General features: G+C 42.1%; 1 protein-coding gene across 1 annotated transcript; it reads left to right on the top strand.

The window, feature by feature from the left end:
* The first annotated feature begins 4,530 nt into the window (after positions 1-4,530).
* BCAS2 (BCAS2 pre-mRNA processing factor) lies at positions 4,531-19,270 on the top strand. The gene is made up of 7 exons (XM_077334977.1): positions 4,531-4,688; positions 4,780-4,872; positions 6,569-6,639; positions 7,425-7,586; positions 15,450-15,500; positions 17,547-17,627; positions 18,867-19,270. Exons 1-7 carry the CDS (start codon positions 4,596-4,598, stop codon positions 18,991-18,993), a joined length of 678 nt encoding a protein of 225 aa, XP_077191092.1. The 5' UTR covers positions 4,531-4,595; the 3' UTR covers positions 18,994-19,270.
* Positions 19,271-20,463: the final 1,193 nt, after the last annotated feature.

Below are 20,463 nucleotides of genomic sequence, written 5' to 3'. Positions count from 1 at the left end.
AAACAATAAAATCCCCAATATTTACCCATGTCAACTTCCAATAATATAGTACAACACAATAGCGGCAATAAATCTATTCTAATCTTTGTTCAGGGTGGGGTACTGATCTTAATCTGATGAAAGCAGGAGCTGTCTGATGGAGCTTGGGAACCAGTTGGAACCCCCCCCCCCCCCCGGGACTCTACCCCAGCCTCAACCATGTGCCTGGCGGAAGAACTCCGTCTTGCAGGCCCTGCAGAAAGCTGGTAAATCTGACAGGGCCCTTAGCTCTTCCGGGAGCTCATTCCACCAGGTCGGGGCCAGGACCGAAAAGGTTTGTTTCACCTAGATTTATTACCCCACTCTTTCTGGTGATTTATGGTGGGTTACAACACCTGAAATTACATAAAATCCAATAAAGAACTTAAATTAATTTGAAACATTAAAACTATTATAGAATAGTGCTTTGTTGTTATGTGCGAAGTCGTGTCCGACCCATCGCGACCCCATGGACAATGATCCTCCAGGCCTTCCTGTCCTCTACCATTCCCCGGAGTCCATTTAAGTTTGCACCTACTGCTTCAGTGACTCCATCCAGCCACCTCATTCTCTGTCGTCCCCTTCTTCTTTTGCCCTCAATCGCTCCCAGCATTAGGCTCTTCTCCAGGGAGTCCTTCCTTCTCATGAGGTGGCCAAAGTATTTGAGTTTCATCTTCAGGATCTGGCCTTCTAAAGAGCAGTCAGGGTTGATCTCCTCTAGGAGTGATCGGTTTGTTCGCCTTGCAGTCCAAGGGACTCGCAAGAGTCTTCTCCAGCACCAGAGTTCAAAAGCCTCAATTCTTTGACGCTCGGCCTTCCTTATGGTCCAACTTTCGCAGCCATACATTGCAACTGGGAATACCATAGCCTTGACTAAACGCACTTTTGTTGGCAGGGTGATGTCTCTGCTTTTTAGGATGCTGTCTAGATTTGCCATAGCTTTCCTCCCCAGGAGCAAGCGTCTTTTAATTTCTTTGCTACAGTCCCCATCTGCAGTGATCTTGGAGCCCAGGAAAATAAAATCTGTCACTATCTCCATTTCTTCCCCATCTATTTGCCATGAATTGAGAGGGCCGGATGCCATGATCTTCGTTTTCTTGATGTTGAGTTTCAAGCCAACTTTTGCACTCTCCTCCTTCACCCGCATCAACAGGCTCTTTAGTTCCTCTTCACTTTCTGCCATTAGAGTGGTATCATCTGCATATCTGAGGTTGTTGATATTTCTCCCTGCAATCTTGATCCCAATTTGTGACTCCTCTAATCCCGCATTTCTCATGATGTGCTCTGCATACAAGTTAAATAGGCAAGGCGACAGTATACAGCCTTGCCGAACTCCTTTCTCAATTTTGAACCAGTTAGTGATTCCATGTTCAGTTCTCACTGTTGCTTCTTGACCTGCATATAAATTTCTCAAGAGACAAATAAGATGCTCTGGTATTCCCATCTCTTTAAGAACTTGCCACAATTTGTTGTGCTCCACACAATCAAAGGCTTTAGCATAGTCAATGAAGCAGAAGTAGACATTCTTCTGGTACTCCCTAGCTTTCTCCATGATCCAGCGTATGTTGGCAATTTGATCTCTAGTTCCTCTGCCTCTTCGAAATCCTGCCTGTACTTCTGGAAGTTCTCGGTCCACATATTGCTGGAGCCTAGCTTGTAGGATTTTGAGCATAACTTTGCTAGCATGAGAAATTAGTGCAATGGTGCGGTAGTTTGAACATTCTTTGGCATTGCCCTTCTTTGGGATTGGAATGTAAACTGACCTTTTCCAATCCTGTGGCCATTGTTGAGTTTTCCAAATTTGCTGGCATATTGAGTGTAGCACTTTTACTGCATCGTCCTTTAAGATTTTGAATAGTTCAACTGGAATGCTGTCACCACCACTAGCTTTATTGTTGCTCAGAGTTCCTAAGGCCCATTTGACTTCACATTCCAGGATGTCTGGCTCCAGGTCAGTAACTACCCCATTGTGGTCATCAGGGATGTTAAGCTCACTCTTGTATAGTTCTTCTGTATAATTTTGCCACCTTTGTTTAATCTCTTCTGCTTCTGTGAGGTCCCTACCATTTTGGTCCCTTATTATACCCATCTTTGCATGAAACGTTCTCTTCATATCTCCAATTTTCTTGAAAAGATCTCTGGTCCTCCCCATTCTATTGTTTTCTTCTATTTGTTTGCACTGTTCATTTAAGAAGGCATTCTTATCTCTTCTAGCTTTTCTCTGGAATTCTGCATTCAATTGGGTGTATCTTTCTCTTTCTCCCTTGCCTTTCACTTCCCTTCTCTCCTTAGCTATTTGTAAAGCTTCCTCAGACAGCCATTTTGATTTCTTGCATTTCTTTTTCTTTGGGATGGTTTTAGTTGCTACCTCTTGTACAATGTTGCGAACCTCCATCCATAGTTCTTCAGGCACTCTGTCTATCAGATCTAATTCCTTAAATCTATTTGTCACCTCTACTGTGTATTCGTTGGGGATATGATTTAGTTCATACCTGAGTGGCCTAGTGCTTTTCCCTACTTTCTTCAATTTAAGCCTAAATTTTGCAACAAGAAGCTCATGATCTGAACCACAATCAGCTCCTGGTCTTGTTTTTATTGACTGGATAGAACTTTTCCATCTTTGGCTGCAGAGCACATAGTCAATCTGATTTCTGTGTTGACCGTCTGGTGATGTCCATGTGTAGAGTCGTCTCTTGGGTTGTTGGAAAAGAGTGTTTGCTATGACCATTGTATTCTCTTGACAAAATTCTACCAGCCTGTGCCCTGCTTCATTTTGTACTCCAAGGCCAAACTTGCCTGTTATCCCGGTTATCTTTTGGCTTCCTACTTTAGCATTCCAATCCCCCATGATGATAAGTACATCATTTTTTGGTGTTGCTTCTAGAAGGTGTTGTAGGGCTTCATAGAACTGATCAACTTCATCCTCTTCAGCAGCAGTGGTTGGGGCATAGACCTGGATCACTGTGATGTTGAATGGTTTGCCTTGGATTCGAACTGAGATCATTCTGTCATTTTGGAGATTGTATCCCAAGACTGCTTTTCCTACTCTCTTATTGATTATGAAGGCTACTCCATTTCTTCTGCGAGATTCTTGTCCACAGTAGTATACCTTATGGTCATCTGAATTAAATTCACCCATTCCTGTCCATTTTAGTTCACTGATTCCTAAAATGTCGATGTTCAGTCTTCTCATTTCTTGTTTGACCACATCCAGCTTACCTTGATTCATGGATCTGACGTTCCAGGTTCCTATGGAATAAAAATCTTTACAGCATCGGACTGTCTTTTCGCCACCAGTTACTTCCACAACTGAGCGTCCTTTCGGCTTTGGCCCAGTCGCTTCATTCATTCTGGCGCTACTCGTACTAGCCGTCTGCTCATCCCCAGTAGCATATTGGACACCTTCCGACCTGAGGGGCTCATCTTCCAGCGTCATATCGTTATGCCTATTGGAACTGTCCATAGAGTTTTCATGGCAAAGATACTGGAGTGGTTTGCCATTTCCTTCTCCAGTGGATCACCTTTTGTCAGAGCTCTCAGCTATGACCTGTCCGTCTTGGGTGGCCCTGCACGGTATAGCTCATAGCTTCACTGAACTACGCAAGCCCCCTTGCCACAACAAGGCAGCGATCCTTGAAGGGGGAGAATAGTGCTAGATTGTCACTATTAGAAGGGGCAGGGGGAGGGTCATAAGACCCTTTGGCTGGAATAAATTTTGAAATGAATTCTGTATAATGAAGTTTAGCAGCATGTTTGCAGGGTTAGAGCTTCAGGCTAGGATCTGAGAAGGCTGCGTTCCAGATATCACGCACTGTCAATCTAGCTTACTTCACAGAGTTGTAAGCCACTTTGGGTTACCATTGAGGAGAAAAGGGAAATGAAGTCATTATTAAGTAAAACCGTTTTTATTTTGTCCTTTAACTCTTTGCAACAGTCAGCTGTTGTGACTGTATTTAATTATACAACTTCCAAAAAAAGATTGTTTTCAATAGTGTTTGGGGGAAATGCTGAAGCTTAGAATAGAACTGTACAGAACTGTCCATTTTCCGCGTTGCTTAATGGGTTAGGCAATGGGGTGGTGTGGGTTAATCTTTCCTTCCTTCCGAATGTTTTGTTTGGTTTTTAATCCTCTCACTCATTTTACCATCTGCTTTGGGGGTTCCGTGGAACACAACAGCAATTCACAGTCCATTTGCTCCAGCCATGCGAGTGTCTCATTCAAGTCCGTAAGATTTGCAGCTTTGCAGAATGCTGTCTAGATCCCAGAACCCTGATGACAATACAGAGCTGGTTAAACACGTACTTATGTATGTAACACGTTTTTAAGTCGCCCCCCACCCCTGAACACGCCCCAACCCAAAGCACTTTTCCAAAAATGAAAACCAATCACTGACTACGGCACCGCTTCTGAGACTACCGGCTATACAGAAGACCAACCTGCAGAGGGAGCTGGAGGCTTTGCCGGACAGTGAAGCCTACGCAGGTGGCGTAGGAGCCGGGAAGGTGCGCACGCGCAGAGACATAAGGCGACAGCGCATGTGCGGCGCAATGAAGGTTTTGGCGGCGGGCGGCGCAAGATGGCGGGGCCGGGGCTGGTGGCCGGCGAAGTGGCTGTAGACGCTCTTCCATACTTCGACCAAGGCTATGAGGCGCCGGGTGTGCGGGAAGCGGTGAGTGGCGAGTAGCAAGGCCGGCTGAGGCCTCCCCGAGGCCGGCAGAGCGGACGACCTAATCTCTGCTTGTTTGTCTGTGTGTGTCCAGGCCGCGGCGCTGGTGGAGGAGGAGACGCGGCGGTACCGGCCCACCAAGAACTACTTGAGTTACCTGCCCGCGCCAGACTACAGCGCCTTCGAGGTGAGGAAGGGTCAGTATTCGGCTAACAAAGGCGCCGCATTGGTTGGAGGCGAAGAGCCTCTTGGCGTGGGGAAGTGGTGGGGGACGAGCCAAGTGAGAATGATGTTTTTTTAAATTGGTCCTTAAGTAGACAAGTAGCAAGGTGGGGAAACGGCTTTTTGCTCCGTATTTACGGCTGAGTTTCGGGTCATTCGGGATTGGCGCCTTCCACTGGAAGGAGTACAGTGTTGTGTAGTAGCAGGTAAGAGTGCACCAGGATCTGGGACGGCCAGGTTCAAATTCCCGTTGTGCCCTGGGAGCTTATTGGGTAAGTTGCACGTTTTCTGCCCAAATTTCCTCGCAGGGTTGTTGTGGGGATAAAATGGTGTTGGCTGTTTTGGGTCCCCCTTGGAAAGAAAATCATATATAGATGAAAATAAACAAAATTCCGTCCTGCTGCCTTAACCTCTTTCTACTCTTACGTGTAGATTAGGCGTCAGCTAGTGTTGTCTTGGACTGGCCACTCTTCCTGTAAGGAGAAACCCACCATGTGCTGCATGTTGAGAGTGGCGGGAAATAAATAAATAGATTGAGGGGTTCTTTTGAAGGAAACGTGTGTTAGAAATCTAAGTCTTTAGTGCCAGACCTGAATGCTTAGAATACATGGTGCCTCTAAGTATGTTTAAAATGCCTTCCTTTGTTAGCATAGTAATTTAAAAATTTAATTTTAAAAAGCACAAAATTAATTTGTTCCCACAGCAGTGCCAAAGTATTTCAAAATTGAATTCTGTAGAAAAAGTTTTCCCTGCTCCAAACATTCTCAAGAATCCTTTAAAATTTTCTTAGGGGTTAGTTTTTAAGCCAGAGTATCTTTTTATTTAATTTATATACAAAATTTATAACCCAGCTTTTCCACTGAGGCTCAAGGTGAATTACATAGTATAAGTCAAGGATGATCAACAGGATGGGATATCCAATGAACCAGGCAGTAGTGTTTTGACTTCAGAAATTTGAAAACAGAAATCAAAAGAGATGAAACAAAGCGTAAGCATTTAGGTATGACACATTAAATGATACAGAAGCTACATAGTTAGTACATACTTACAATGAAAGGCCTCAGTCCCTATCCTGTTACTTTCTGAACCATTTCATTACTATACTTTTTTACCTGTGCCAAAAAATCCCTCTTGAATAATTCCATTCTACAAAGTTAGGGAAAAGTCAGGAGAGGAAAGCCAGGCAATCCATTCCATAAACTGGGAGCTGCAACAGAGAATGCACAAGTACAAGTGGTTATTTAGCCTGTTTGCAGGATGGTATCTTTTTTATGTGAATCAATCCCCTGTCTTTGAAAGTCTACCAGAAGTTTTATTAAGGGTACTGAATTGAATGGATGCAGAGGTGCCATCCACTAGGGATTTCAGGAGTTCCCCTGGTGCTTTGGAACAATCTTCAGAATTCCTATGTGGCTCATCCTTTGCTTCTTTTAGAAAACTTACATTGCCACATTTTTTAGTAAGTCCTCGAGGCTGTTTCTTTCAGAACTGGTGGAGTGTGTGTGTGTAAGTTGTTTGTTGCCTCATTTTAATGTAACAATTGACTCTAGTTTTTGAGTGGTAAATTTCTTTGAAAACTAAGTAAGATTTATACAAATTCAATAATCAACAAGATCAAAAGTTGCTTGCAATGACTAATTTTGCTTGCTTTTTGTCTGTAGACTGAAATAATGAGAAATGAATTTGAACGCCTAGGAGCCCGACAGCCATTAGAATTGCTGAGCATGAAAAGGTAACTCTAGGGGACTTTTTGGTAAAGTATGCATCATTTATGTTGGGAAAGGTTTAGGGAAAAATCAACACTGGTATTTGTCGCAGTGAGGAACAGTATATAAATCAAACGAATAAAATAAATATGGCTTCTAAAAGTATTAAATGGTGGAAGTCCAAATTTTGCATATTTTCCAGAAGCCATGATGTTAGAGAGTCAGCTTGGTATAGTGGTTAGGAGTGCAGACTTCTAATCTGGTGAGCCGGATTTGAATCCACAGTCCCCCAAATGCAACCAGCTGGGTGACATTGGGCTCGCCACAGCACTGATAAAGCTGTTCTGACTGAGCAGTAATATCAGGGCTCTCTCAGCCTCACACACTTCCCAGGGTGTCTGTTGTGAGGAGAGGAAAAGGAAGGTGAATGTAAGCCGCTTTGAGACTCCTTCAGGTAGAGAAAAGCAGCATATAAGAACCAGCTCTTCTTCTAGTGTATCCTACTGGAACAACTGTTAGTGGTTTATCCTTTCAAGAAATACCTAGGTATGCCATTGCAATATTAATTTGGCAATTAAAAACAATTATTGATATTAATTATGCTAATAATTATGGGGAAGTAGGTATTGGCTGATGCTCTTGCAGTTGGTACTGTTAGCTATGAATCACCATTGTTATCTCAGTATTTAAAAGGTTTAAATGGTATACAGTTATTTGCCTAAATCTTATACATTTGAATCTTTCACCAAAAACTAGATGAACATTACCTGTCACATTGTTTTAAGGACTATATTTTCTGGTATTTTAACAGGTATGAGCTGCCTGCTCCCTCTTCTGGGCAGAAGAATGATATCACAGCATGGCAGGAATGTGTTAATAACTCAATGGCTCAGCTGGAGCATCAGGCAGTTCGAATTGAGAACTTGGAGTTGATGTCTCAGTATGGCTGCAATGCCTGGAAAGTGTATAATGAGTAAGTAGTTTCTCTCCGTGTCGAGCACTTCAAAACTTAGTTGGAAGAATTTGTATTTTCAGTTACCAGTTCTTTAGATCTTCTTGTTTTCTTTGTAGTACTCGAATATGTGCTACAGATAAATTAGACAAATGATCAAGCCATTCCATTCTTTGTCATACAAAGAATTGCTCTTTTTACCCTATATTGCCCTGCCATATAATGTGAAACACACCTGTTTCTAAGACTTGTAGTTGCTGCTTCTGTTGACCTATTGTATCCTCGTGTTTTTTTTTAATATGTGCTACTAAGTTCGTTTTTCAAAAAGTACACTACTTGCTTTCTAACATCTTTAGTGGGTTTTATGCTGAAAAGGGGGTGGCTATAATCCTAATAAATTATTTTACTTTTTGAGAGATGCAGACTACATGTGAATCGGTCACTATCAATTTGCAAGGTATTGTGTTCTTATATATAGTATATGAGTGTGTTCGTCACTGGAAGCGTTTTAAACAGGTGAATAACCAAAGGCTTCATTGCACCTGGTCAACAAGGTCATGTTTGTTTCTGTCAAGAAAATTAAAATGCAGGACATATAGAAGAATTTGGATCCTTATAAGGCTACGAAATTAACAGAAAAAAGACAGATTCAAGTGGGTAGCTGTGTTGGTCTGAAGGAGTAGAATGGATTTCTGATGGATAAGTTGAAGGACTGCAATCTGGATTTTCAGATAGTTAGGTGGATAGGGACTTGGTTAGAGAACTGCACTCAAAGAGTTGTTGTCAATGGTGTTTCATCAGACTGGAGAGAGGTGAGTAGCGGGGTACCTCAGGGCTCGGTGCTCGGCCCGGTACTTTTTAACATATTAATGATCTAGATGAGGGGGTGGAGGGACTACTCAAGTTTGCAGATGACACCAAATTGGGAGGACTGGCAAATACTCCGGAAGATAGAGACAGAGTTCAACGAGATCTGAATACAATGGAAAAATGGGCAAATGAGAACAAGATGCAATTTAATAAAGATAAGTGTAAAGTTCTGCATCTGGGTCAGAAAAATGAAAAGCATGCCTACTGGACGGGGGATACGCTTCTAGGTAGCACTGTGTGTGAACGAGACCTTGGGGTACTTGTGGATTGTAAACTAAACATGAGCAGGCAGTGTGATGCAGCGGTAAAAAAGGCTAATGTCATTTTGGGCTGTATCAACAGGGGCATCGCATCAAAATCACAAGATGTCATAGTCCCATTGTATACAGCACTGGTCAGACCACACCTGGAGTACTGTGTGCAGTTCTGGAGGCCTCACTTCAAGAAGGACGTCGATAAAATTGAAAGGGTACAGAGGAGAGCGATGAAGATGATCTGGGGCCAAGGGACCAAGCCCTATGAAGATAGGTTGAGGGACTTGGGAATGTTCAGCCTGGAGAAAAGGAGATTGAGAGGGGACATGATAGCCCTCTTTAAGTATTTGAAAGGTTGTCACTTGGAGGAGGGCAGGATGCTGTTTCTGCTGGCTGCAGAGGAGAGGACACGCAGTAATGGGTTTAAACTTCAAGTACAACGATATAGGCTAGATATCAGGAAAACGTTTTTCACAGTCAGAGTAGTTCAGCAGTGGAATAGGCTGCCTAAGGAGGTGGTGAGCTCCCCCTCACTGGCAGTCTTCAAGCAAAGGTTGGATACACACTTTTCTTGGATGCTTTAGGATGCTTAGGGCTGATCCTGCGTTGAGCAGGGGGTTGGACTAGATGGCCTGTATGGCCCCTTCCAACTCTATGATTCTATGAAAAACTTTAGAGTCCAATGGCATCTTTAAGACCAAAGTTTTATACAAGGTATCAGCTTCCATATGCATGCACACTTCCAAAGAAAAAACACTAATGAAATTTTAAACACAGTAATAAGAAGAGGACATTATTAAGAGCACAGAGTGCTCAGCAGTCACTGATCCTATCTGGAAATAGCTATGACTAGGCAAAACTATAATTAAAAAACTAACTACCAGAAACCTTTCTATTCCAAATGATACCCATACACATAGAAAAAAGAGTGGCAAAACCAGCTTATATAGAATGGCAAAAAAAAAAGTATAAGCTTCATTCTGACCCATTATGCATGGGACAGAATGCTCACGCTGGCAGGGCATCGGGGAAAATCCCAGATTATGCAAGCTCCCGCCACCAGTGTGGGCATGGCCCAGCACAGGACCACGGAAGGCCCACGTTATAGAAACACGGGAACATCCGCAGCTTCCTAGGTGCTGCGGGCACATGCAGGAGCTGGAGGGCGGGCTGGCGCTGTGCATAATTGCCAGCCTGGGCCTTTTGGCCCGCCTGGCCCCGACCTACGGTGTCCCTGTAGGGGACACCGCATGCCTCTGCAGGATCCGCGGAGCCACGGAGCCGGCAGCGACATGCCCCTGCCCCCGCCAAAGCGTGTGGAGGGGGGCCGGCCCCCTACTCCCCCTGGCCCCTCCCCATCTCCCCCCCTTCCCGGCCACTGCTGCTTACCCTGTTGGCCCTGGCACAAAGCACGTGTGCGTGCGCTATGCCAGGGCAGCCGCGCACCCCTTGTCCCTGTGCGTTCACGGGGAACGGCACGGCGGCAGCGCAGAGTAGCTGCCGCCATGCATAAAGAGTCATTACTACCCAATGAGAAAAAGAGGAAGATTACTAGTCCCAAATATAAAGTTATATTACTAGACAGCAGGTCTGGTCTGGATTGGGGACTAGATTAAGAACCGAAGACAAAGAATAGTAAAATTAGAATCAGCAGACCTTGAATAAAGGCTTATTCAACTATTTCTAAGAAATTTGCTTAAAAGATCATAACACTAGAAAGATGTATGATAATCAAAGCAGGGCTTTTGAAAATATGGTTTACACATTGGATAATCCCTCAAACTCTTTATGTCCCCAATTGAAATTTACTGTGACAGGAATGTGAGAAATAAAAATGATTTTTTAAATATATGGCATGAAGATAAATACTTGGTAGAAAATCAAGCTTGGGAAGATGTAAACACTCAATGGCTGTTATGTTATTAATCCATTTCAAGACTAAAGGAGATCATGAGCACTGAAGTTGGAGTTCTAAGTGACGCAACTGAGTTTGAACAGCTGATTACAAAATAAAAACATTTACTATATATAATAATGTATAATAATGACTATATAAGATTTTACTTCAGGTAGAGACAGAAATGAACAAGTGAAAAAATGGATGCAAAACTTTCAAGAACAGGTATCTGTGCAACAATGGAAACAACTATGGGTAAAAGATATCAAATTTACAGTCAGCCAAACATTGAGAAAATTGGTCCAAAATGTTTTTTAGACGGTATATAACTTCAAAGGACATTGAAAAAGTAAATAACAACTACAAAGCAGAATGCTAGGAATGTCAAGCCATAGATGGAACCTTCTTTCTTACGTTTGTTGACTTGTAAAAAAGCAAAAAGTTATTGAAAGGAAATGCACTGAAAAACACAAAACATGTCAAAATTCGTAGAAGTGATATTCAAATATATGGGGACAGTGATTAGAATCATAGAATCATAGAGTTGGAAGGGGCCATACAGGCCATCTAGTCCAACCCCCTACTCAATGCAGGATCAGCCCAAAGCATCCTAAAGCATCCTAGAAAAGTGTGTATCCAACCTTTACTTGAAGACTGCCAGTGAGGGGGAGCTCACCACCTCCTTAGGCAGCCTATTCCACTGCTGAACTACTATAGAACTATACACATAGCAACATGGAAACTAGATGTCTGTCCACATTTAGAAGAATGGCCAAAGGATCGTGGTGGAGGGCCTCCTAATGAGGGCCTCTTGGTCTGCTGACCAGGGCCTCCCAGCCTGCTGACTGCTCGTTAAGGAGCTCTGTCCCGTCCCTGCTAACAAGCTGCCCAGCCCCCCCCCCCCCGCCCCACTTGATCTGGCTGCAAGCTGCTGCCCAAGGCCACCTTAAACTGCCTGGCCAGGAGAGGGGACCCTTTCAAGGCCCGTTCTTAAGAACGGGCTTTGAAGCTAGTGAGATATGTAATAGACCTTCCTTTTTACCTTTATATACCATTTATCTGTTAAGGGTTCTAATGAATATGTAGAATATGTAGGTAAATATGTAATATTGACTACATAGTAATGATAAAACTAATGATGTCAAAATAGAAATAGACTAGTATTCAAGCCCGCTGTAAAATAAATACAGCGGGCGCTAGGCATGGGAGCCCCCGGCAGCCGCGCTCCGTGCGACTGCCGGGAGCTCCGTTGGGCAGCGGCCTGACGCGGCAAGAGGCGTCAGGCCGCCAGGAAAGGAGCAACTGCAAGCCGCGCTGCACGCGGCTCACAGTTGCTTCGGCGGGGAGTCGGAGGGACCAATTGGCAGACGCTTTGCGCCTGCCGATTGGTCCCTCCAGTAGTCTGTCCAGAGGAAGGGGCCAATTGGCACCCTTCCTCATCACGGACACATCCCGCCTCCCAAGCCCTTACCCTTTTATTTAGTCCGCAGCGCCGCGGGCTGTGTTAAGATATGAAGCTTGAAACTTAAACTTAAAATGCTGAATACAATCATATCCCAAGTAAGAAGTAAGAACTATTGTATTTTATAGATAGTAAAAATAACTAGCAGTAAAGCCCATTGCATGCTGAAATGCAATTGGCACTAGAAGGCCTTCTCCTTACTGTCTGACAATGTAGGGGGGGGGGTTGCAGAACATTCCAAAATAGCGTGGGAGGGGCTATTCATAGAGCCTAGAACATTTAGCATGTCATTGGAAGTACGTGCACAATTTTATGTTACTAATGGTAAAACCCGTTGTGAAAAAAATACAATGATCTCTAGGAAGTCCACAATCTTGTTCAGTATTCCCCCCTCACCCAGTCTGGGATGGTGAGGGGGGAGTATGGAAAGGGAACATGGGCTTTGCCTGGGTCACTTTAAACACTTGTTCCCAGCCTGTCAAGGCAGGAGGGGAGTGTTTCTATGGAGCAGGGCCCTGAGTCCTGTGGTCAGAAAGATTTAAAGAGATGGGAGTCCAAGAGGGCTGGGAGTTTCTTAAAAGTGAAATACTGAAGGCTCAATCACAAACAATTCCCTTGAGAAGGAAAGATGGAAAGAGCCTAAGGAAACCAAGTTGGCTCCATAAACAGCTGTCAATTGATTTGAGGAATAAAAAAGTCATTTAGGAAATGGAAGGAAGGCCTTATTGCCAAGGATGAATATAAACATATAACCAATAATTATAGGGACAGGGTTAGAAAAGCTAAAGCTCAATATGAGCTTAGGCTAGCTAGAAGTGCTAAACATAACAAAAAAGCTTCTTTAGTTATATTTCAAGTAAGAAAAAATAGGAACACTGTAGGACCACTGCTAGGACAAGAAAAGAGAAATTATAACAGATGAAGAGAGGGCTGAACTGCTTAACTCTTAATTCTCCTCATTCCTCTCTTGTGAGCGAAATAGTGCTCAATGTGGAAAAAACATAACACAACAGGGGAGATGGGAATGGTGCCCTAGGATCATTGTTGGGGCAGTCCACAAACACCTAGTTTCTTTAAATGTAACAAAGTCTTCTGGGCCAGATGAATTGCATCAAAGTGTACTAAAAGAACTTGCAGATGTAATCTCTTAACATCTGTCATTTATTTTTGACACTTCTTGGAGAACAGGTGAAATGCCAGATGATTGGAGGCAGGCAAATGTTGTCGCCTTCAAGAAAGGGGAAAAAAGAGGCTCCGGGTAACTATTGACCTGTCAGCTTGACATCTGTAGCTGGAAGAATTTTGGAACAAATCATCAAACAGTCTGTTCTTGAGCTGCTGGGACAGAGAGCTGTCATTTCTAAGATGGGTTTCACAAAACAAATCATGTCAGACCAACCTTAACTTTTTATCTGGATTTCAGTAAACCGTTTGCTAAGGTTCCACATGATATTCTTGTTGACAAGTTGGTAAAATGTGGTATGGATACTTATTCTGTCAGGTGGATCGATAACTGGTTAACAGATCGTAACCAAAGGATACTTGTTAATGGTTCAGCATCCTCTTGGAGAAGAGTGACAAGTGGAGTTCCTCAGGGATCTGTCCTGGGGCCTGTGTTATTCAACATATTTATAAATGGTTTGGATTTGGATGAGGGTTTAGAGGGGATACTTATTAAATTTACAGACGATACTAAACTGGCAGGGGTAGCAAACAGAACCCAAGACAGAATCAGAATACAAGATGATCTTGATAGGCTTGAGAAGTGGGATAAACTGAATAAAATGAAGTTCAATAGGGACAAATGTAAAGTTCTGCATTTAGGTAGGAAAAACCAAATACAACAATATAGGATGGGGGAGACTTGTCTTGGCAGTAGCATGTGTGAAAAGGATCTAGGAGTCTTAGTAGACCACACATTGAACTTGAGTCAACAGTGTGACTCGGTGGCTAAAAAGGCAAATGGGATATTGGGCTGTATTAAATGGAATATCGTGTCCAGATCAAAGGAGGTGATGGTACCACTTTACTCTGCTCTGGTTCGGCATCACTTGGAGTACTGTGTTCAGTTTTGGGCTCCCAAGTTGAAGAGGGATGTAGACAAACTGGAGTGTGTCCAGAGGAGGGCAATAAAGATGGTGAGGGGTTTGGAGACCAAGACATATGAGGAAAGGTTGGGGGAACTTGGTCTGTTTAGCCTGGAGAGGAGATGAATGAGAGGGGATCTGATAACCACCTTCAAGTATTTAAAAGGGTGCCATATGGAGGATGGAGCAGAGTTGTTCTCTCTTGCCTCAGAGGGACGGACCAGAACCAATTGGATGACATTAATTCAAAAGAAATTCTGTCTCAACATCAGGAAGAAGTTCCTAGCAGAGCGGTTTCTCAGTGGAACAGGCCTCCTCGGGAGGTGGTGGGTTGTCTATATTTGGAAATTTTTAAACAGAGGCTGGATAGCCATCTGGCGGAGAGGCTGATTCCGTGAAGGCTCAAGGGAGGGGAAGGTTACAGTGTATGAGTGATAGGGTTGTGAATGTCCTGCATAGTGCAGGGGATTGGACTAGATGACCCATGAGGTCCCTTCCAACTCTATTATTCTATGATTCTATGAGCACCTTACAGAAGGGCCCCATGCACCTGGCCGTCAGAATCAGCTGTAAGGTGAGTGTAGTCCCTTTAAGTATTCCCTTCCAGCTTTACAGGGCAGGAATGGAGTGTAGGTATGTGGGGAAAAATGCATATTGTTTTGGATTTGATTGGGGTTCCTGTCATCTGGAACAACCAGTGTACCCATCAGCTGTTGGGAAGGCATTTAAATGGAGCAGGCAGGGTACCTGTCATCTTCAGCTGATGGTTGCACTAGTTGCTCCTGTGGGTAGCATGCCCATACCACTCTATTTACATGCCTCCCCTGTCGGGAAGGCATTTAAATGGAGCCAGCAGGGTGCCTGTCATCAGCTGATGGGCATGCTGGTTGTGTATACAAATAATAACTTCATTTTTATGGCCTGCCCTTCCCTGGTTGGTTCAGTGCCACTGTTGCTGACAGGCGCCCCACCCCACCTGCTTCTTGTTGAACTTTCCAAAGCCTCCTGACAGGTGGGGCTCAATATGGAGGCTTTAGAATGTTCAACACATTATCAGAAGGACCCAACTTTTTATAATTTTTAAGTATGATAATACCTTAAAAATGGTAATGATGGGTCTTTAAGGGAGACAATTTTCTGTCTTATACATTTTGTACATGATTGTACTTGACAAATACTATTATGTTGCATAACCTCTTTTTTCTATTCTTCCTGACTTCTTAAATTTAAAAAAAATTAAAATGAAGGCACATGATTTTCATTCTCACTGTATTTAAATAATTTGTTGAACTAACAAAGGTCCTTTGCTCCTAGGCATCTGGTTCACATGATTGAACAGGCACAAAAGGAACTGCAGAGCTTGAGGTAAGTCCTGCATTTCTATTCTTTGAATAGACAAGAATTCTAAATATAGGGTCTAATTGTATGAGGATGCAGTATTTGCTGATTGCTAGTAGAGAATCTTGTGATGTGAAAAGGAAGACTTTCAAGCATCCATTTCTGTTCTTCATGTGGTAAACACATGACCAAGGAGATGATTGGTTTAGTTATTAATATCCGATGTCTGCTTTCAGAAATGAACAAAGGGCCCCAAAACTGCAGTTTACACTATCAGGCCATAAAAACAGCGCAATTTCCACCTCATAGGCCTTTTAGAGCTAATAATTTTTTCACATTTTACTGAAAGCCCACATAAACCATAGGGTCAAAAATATCCTTTTCTAATTTGTTATGTTCTAGCACAGGCTGGTGAATAAACGGGGACTGTCTAATATTAATGTCTGCTACACCTGCTGCTTTTGCTAGGTAGGAAGGTGCATTTAGTATACTTACACCATAAAAGGAAACCCACTCTTAAAATATTTTTGAAGGGTTTATAAATACTCTGGCTTCTTGAAAAACAGTTGTTGAAAGGGTTAAAAAAATCTGCAAGTGCTAAAGAGGAAGAAGCCACATGATATTCAGGGAGTTTGCAGTTAGGCATGCTAATCCTCCACAGAGGCGTTGCTGTTTGCTGTTCCTTTCAGTGCTAACTCAGAAGGTGGTACATGTTTCCTGGATCAACAGGATATGAAATTGCTTAATTTGGGTATACATTTCAGGGGTTTGTGTTTTTGAGGCCCATCCTGACATGTTCCATGAGAGGATTTCAAAAGTTAAGTTTTCCTAGTCTAGTTCCTGTTTGTAACTTCCTGGCCCTTAATAAAATTAGTTTTTACAATTACTTTTGGCCAGAGGTTTGTACAGTTCAAGTATGCCCTTTCCACTATAGTAACACTGGCTGGAGGAATGGAAGTAACATCTTGGTCAATTCGTGGGTCAAATTCCATATATTTCCCCCTCTGGGACTAAGGGTCTTTGGTCTTGCATCTCTGAACCCTTCTCATTCAGTTGAGTGGCTTGGGTCTTATTGATGATTTCTCTTGGTATACATAGAAGAGTTTGTAGTATCAAAAGAACAATTCGTTGGATTTCTGCATACCAAACGGAAGGAAGATATTAACTCAGTATGTTAATATGCGAGTTGTATTATTTGGGGGTTTCAAAGGAGAAACGAGACCAGTGAATTGGGGTTCAGTAGTCATATCTCCCATCTCCAGTAAATTTAAGCTGACTCCAGGGAATTTTTTCTTTTTACCATTATCTGTTTGGATAATAGAGGGAATTTTGTATGTTCTCTTGAATTGGGGGGCAGAACCTGACCACTTTCCAGTTGTTTTGCCTTGTACCCTGATCTTATTTCTCTATCCTCCAAAAGGAAATCCAATTTGGAGTTGCAAAAATGTCTTTTAATAAATATGAAATGAAGCCTTTTGGGCCATAATAATACTGGTGTACATCTAGAGTGGAAAATTAGCTAAACTGATTGGTGATACGTTAAGCCACTCAAACATGGTAATTTCCAACTCTATGATTCTATGATTCCATAAATCTATTTCCCTTATTGGTATTCCTAATAAATAGATAAGGTGTCTTTTAGCTTGTCACTTGTTCTGCCAGCTTATATCTCTGCCTTGATAAGAGAAGATTTCAATAATAATTTTGCTTGATTTAAAAATCAGATTTTGTTGCCTTATCTTGGTTCCCAGTTGTGAATACTTAGATGGATAAGAATCTAAAGGACTGCTGGCTGTTTCCTTCTCTGCTTCTTATTGTCAAGGATGTAAGAAATTAGTATATCTAATCTAATTTTTCATAAATTTTATCAAGAGGTTTTGCAATAAGATCTGTTTGGGTTGCCAGTAAAATAAAGTTATCCCACCTTGTTTTAACAGACAGCATTGTAATGGTAGCTCCTCCTTCCCTTGGTTGCCTCTCTAGGTCCTATGCTCTCCAACTCTTGATCATAATTATTGTTACAGTCCTTGACCACATCAAGTGATTCAGTATGTCCTTTACCTTTACTTTCAGAAAACACATTCAGGATCTGAACTGGCAGCGGAAGAATATGCAACTCACTGCTGGTGCTAAACTTAGGGAGATGGAATCTACGTAAGTATCTCAATCTACTCTACCTTTATCTGTACAGTAGACCACAGTCCCTAATATTTGAGCCAAGCAAATTTGTGAAGCATTTTGTACAGTGCAACCCTATTATCGCTTGACTAAATTACATAGTTTGTGGGTATGTTCCTGACCTCCTCATGCAGGCCATTCCATAAGGTGGGGGGTCACAACTGAGAAAGTATACGTACAGGCAGGTCCATGCTGATTTTGCCCATTTGTAAATTGGCACTAACAGAAGGCCCTGCTGAGATGAGTGAAACTGATGTAGTGGAACATAAGGGGAGAGGCAGTCCCTTGGATAAGAGGGACCAAGAGCATGAAAGGCTTTATATATGATAGCTAGTACCTTAAATTGAGCCTGTCAACAAATGGGCAGTCAATGAAGCAAGTATCTGCAGGATAATAGCTGAGCTATGCCATTCTTCACCTACTAGAGTTTTTCAGTTAGACCTTAAAGGAATACCAATGTATAGTAGTCTAGTCTCAATTTATGTCTTGTTCCAAGCTTCACTTGTAATCACCAGTTACATTAAGAAATTACATACTGAGTAATAGGGGTGCAAGGCAAATATCCAGAGGCACCTACAGCAGCGTATTGGCTGAGATGACAACCTGCTTCACCAATGGCTAGTTAAAGGATAAAAAGAAGAAAAGAAAAGTAGGGATGCATGCAGACATGCATGAGTATAGGGCAGGCAAATTGAAATAAATGAAAATGTATATAGATGGGGGAAGTGCAGGGTGGTACAAAGAGGCACAAAGGTTAATTTTTGAAAGAAGCTAAGACATGCAATCACAGGAGCATGCTGTCTGCTGTACAGATTTAATCTCATCCATATAGCTTTTTGCTTCTTTCATCTGGAGATAGTTTTCTATGAATCTCATTTGGCGAACAACTAGTCTCATCCTTGACAGGTTTCTTCTTTATCACTTTTTGCTCCACGTCTTATATATTGTGATCACAATCTATACTTTTTTGTTGCCATTTGCTGCCCTTATCGTCCCCTATCCATGCTCTGGCTTTTTCTGGGCCAGTGATATACCTGTGTGTGTGTGTGTGTGTGTGTGTGTGTGTGTGTGTGTGTGTGTATCTAGAGATTTATCCTTACTGAGCTTGTGGTGTTGCATAGCCTCAGCTGGATCTTTTCATTTTTGGTTCCTTGATATTTCAGCTCTAAGGAATCTTAAAGAATTCTTTAAACAATTATTTTGCTTTCTTTACAGGTGGGTGTCTCTGGTCAGTAAAAATTATGAGATTGAACGAACCATTGTGCAACTGGAAAATGAAATTTCTCAAATTAAGCAACAACATGGAGAAGCAAACAAAGAAAATATTCAACAGGACTTCTGAGACTTTTCTTGGCCTTTGGGTACCAGCATGGAAAACCTGCTTGAAATACATGATTTAGATACTAATTTCTGTGTCTGTAGTGATAGGTAAACCCTGTGTTATCTGTTTCTTGGACATTACACAATTGACTACAGGAAGCAGGATTATTCTCAAGAAGAATTAAAACAGGACTTATATCTTCCATTTTGTGGCATGAACAAGTTGTCTTTTTGGAACAACCTTATTTAATTGTTGGATTTTTAAAAAAATATCAGAAAATAAACATTTTGCAACTTTACTCAAAGTAATTGTGACTTATCCAGTGCCACCTTAATTGATGGAAGGGAATGCAAGCCTTGAAGTGTTACAAGGGTGACATCATAATCAGATTTAAAAAGGGAAGATGCAGTGATTTTGGTCAGGATAGTAAACTTAACTGTAATTTATGTTTTTTTCAAATATGCATTAAGAGCCAACAAAATAATTTAGTGACTCTTCATAAATTCTTATGCATTTATGAAGAGACCTTGCTTTGATTTCTGGAATCCAGGATATTTGCAAACCTGAAGACCTATTTTCATGATCCTTCTAACATGGTAACTGCTTCATGCCCTCCCAACAAGCAACTGTAAGCAAAATTTGTCTTATTGGGAGGTGATGGGTGTCAGGTTTTCTGTTGTACCTGTAAAGAGTCTGTCTCTAGTGTTCTGACTAATGTTTCCTATACTTTATTTCACTGCCACCTAAGGCTCTTGACTTAGAATCTTTAGTTGGATCCGAAGAATAGGATGGCTTAGTTATAATTGGTAGGAGGGCAGAATGGTCAACACATGAGGGGGGACTCTGAGGTAAAAGGGGATCCTTTACTTCATATAAATCAATTGTTTATTTAGAATAACACTGTAACTGTACCTATAGATACAGTTCTATAACTGTTCTTAAATTTCCCTTGCCTACTGGGCTAATAACAAAGCATGTGCATTTGGTTCACTCAAACTGAGAAAAAGAAGTACTGGAAAAATACAGGGTTTTTTTAATAATCTCTAAGATGAATGCAGATTGCCTAATATGTTTTGACTACTAGTACAGGTGAATAGAAGCCAAATTATTTCAGTTTATATTTGGGCAAATTCAGCTGTTATACGACTGAAATGGCTGCTGGCCATTTAAACAACAGCTTGACCAATTCAAAGGGTCAATTTAAGTTTAAATGGCCAGCAGTCATTTAAACCCTTTTACTCGTCCCCCTTCAAAGGGAGGGAAGCAAAAGGGATTGGTAAAATGGTTGCCAGTTGGCAGGCTGGGAGTGGTCATACTGTGGGCTCCGGGTACAACCCAAACTGACCCTGTGGAGCAGCTGTTTGGGGGGTCAAATCCAAACCCATCATGTGGGATGAGCCTCTCTAGGATCAGTTGTTTGGCAAGCATTTAAATATATCTTGGTCCCTTTAAATAGAGCAAAAAAATTTGCTTTTTCTGAATTCAATACCA

The sequence above is a fragment of the Paroedura picta genome, chromosome 4 (assembly GCF_049243985.1).
Source record: "Paroedura picta isolate Pp20150507F chromosome 4, Ppicta_v3.0, whole genome shotgun sequence".
NCBI classification, from domain to species: domain Eukaryota; kingdom Metazoa; phylum Chordata; class Lepidosauria; order Squamata; family Gekkonidae; genus Paroedura; species Paroedura picta.
Note: the sequence above shows the minus strand (reverse complement) of the source record. Positions and strands in the feature narration are given on the sequence as shown.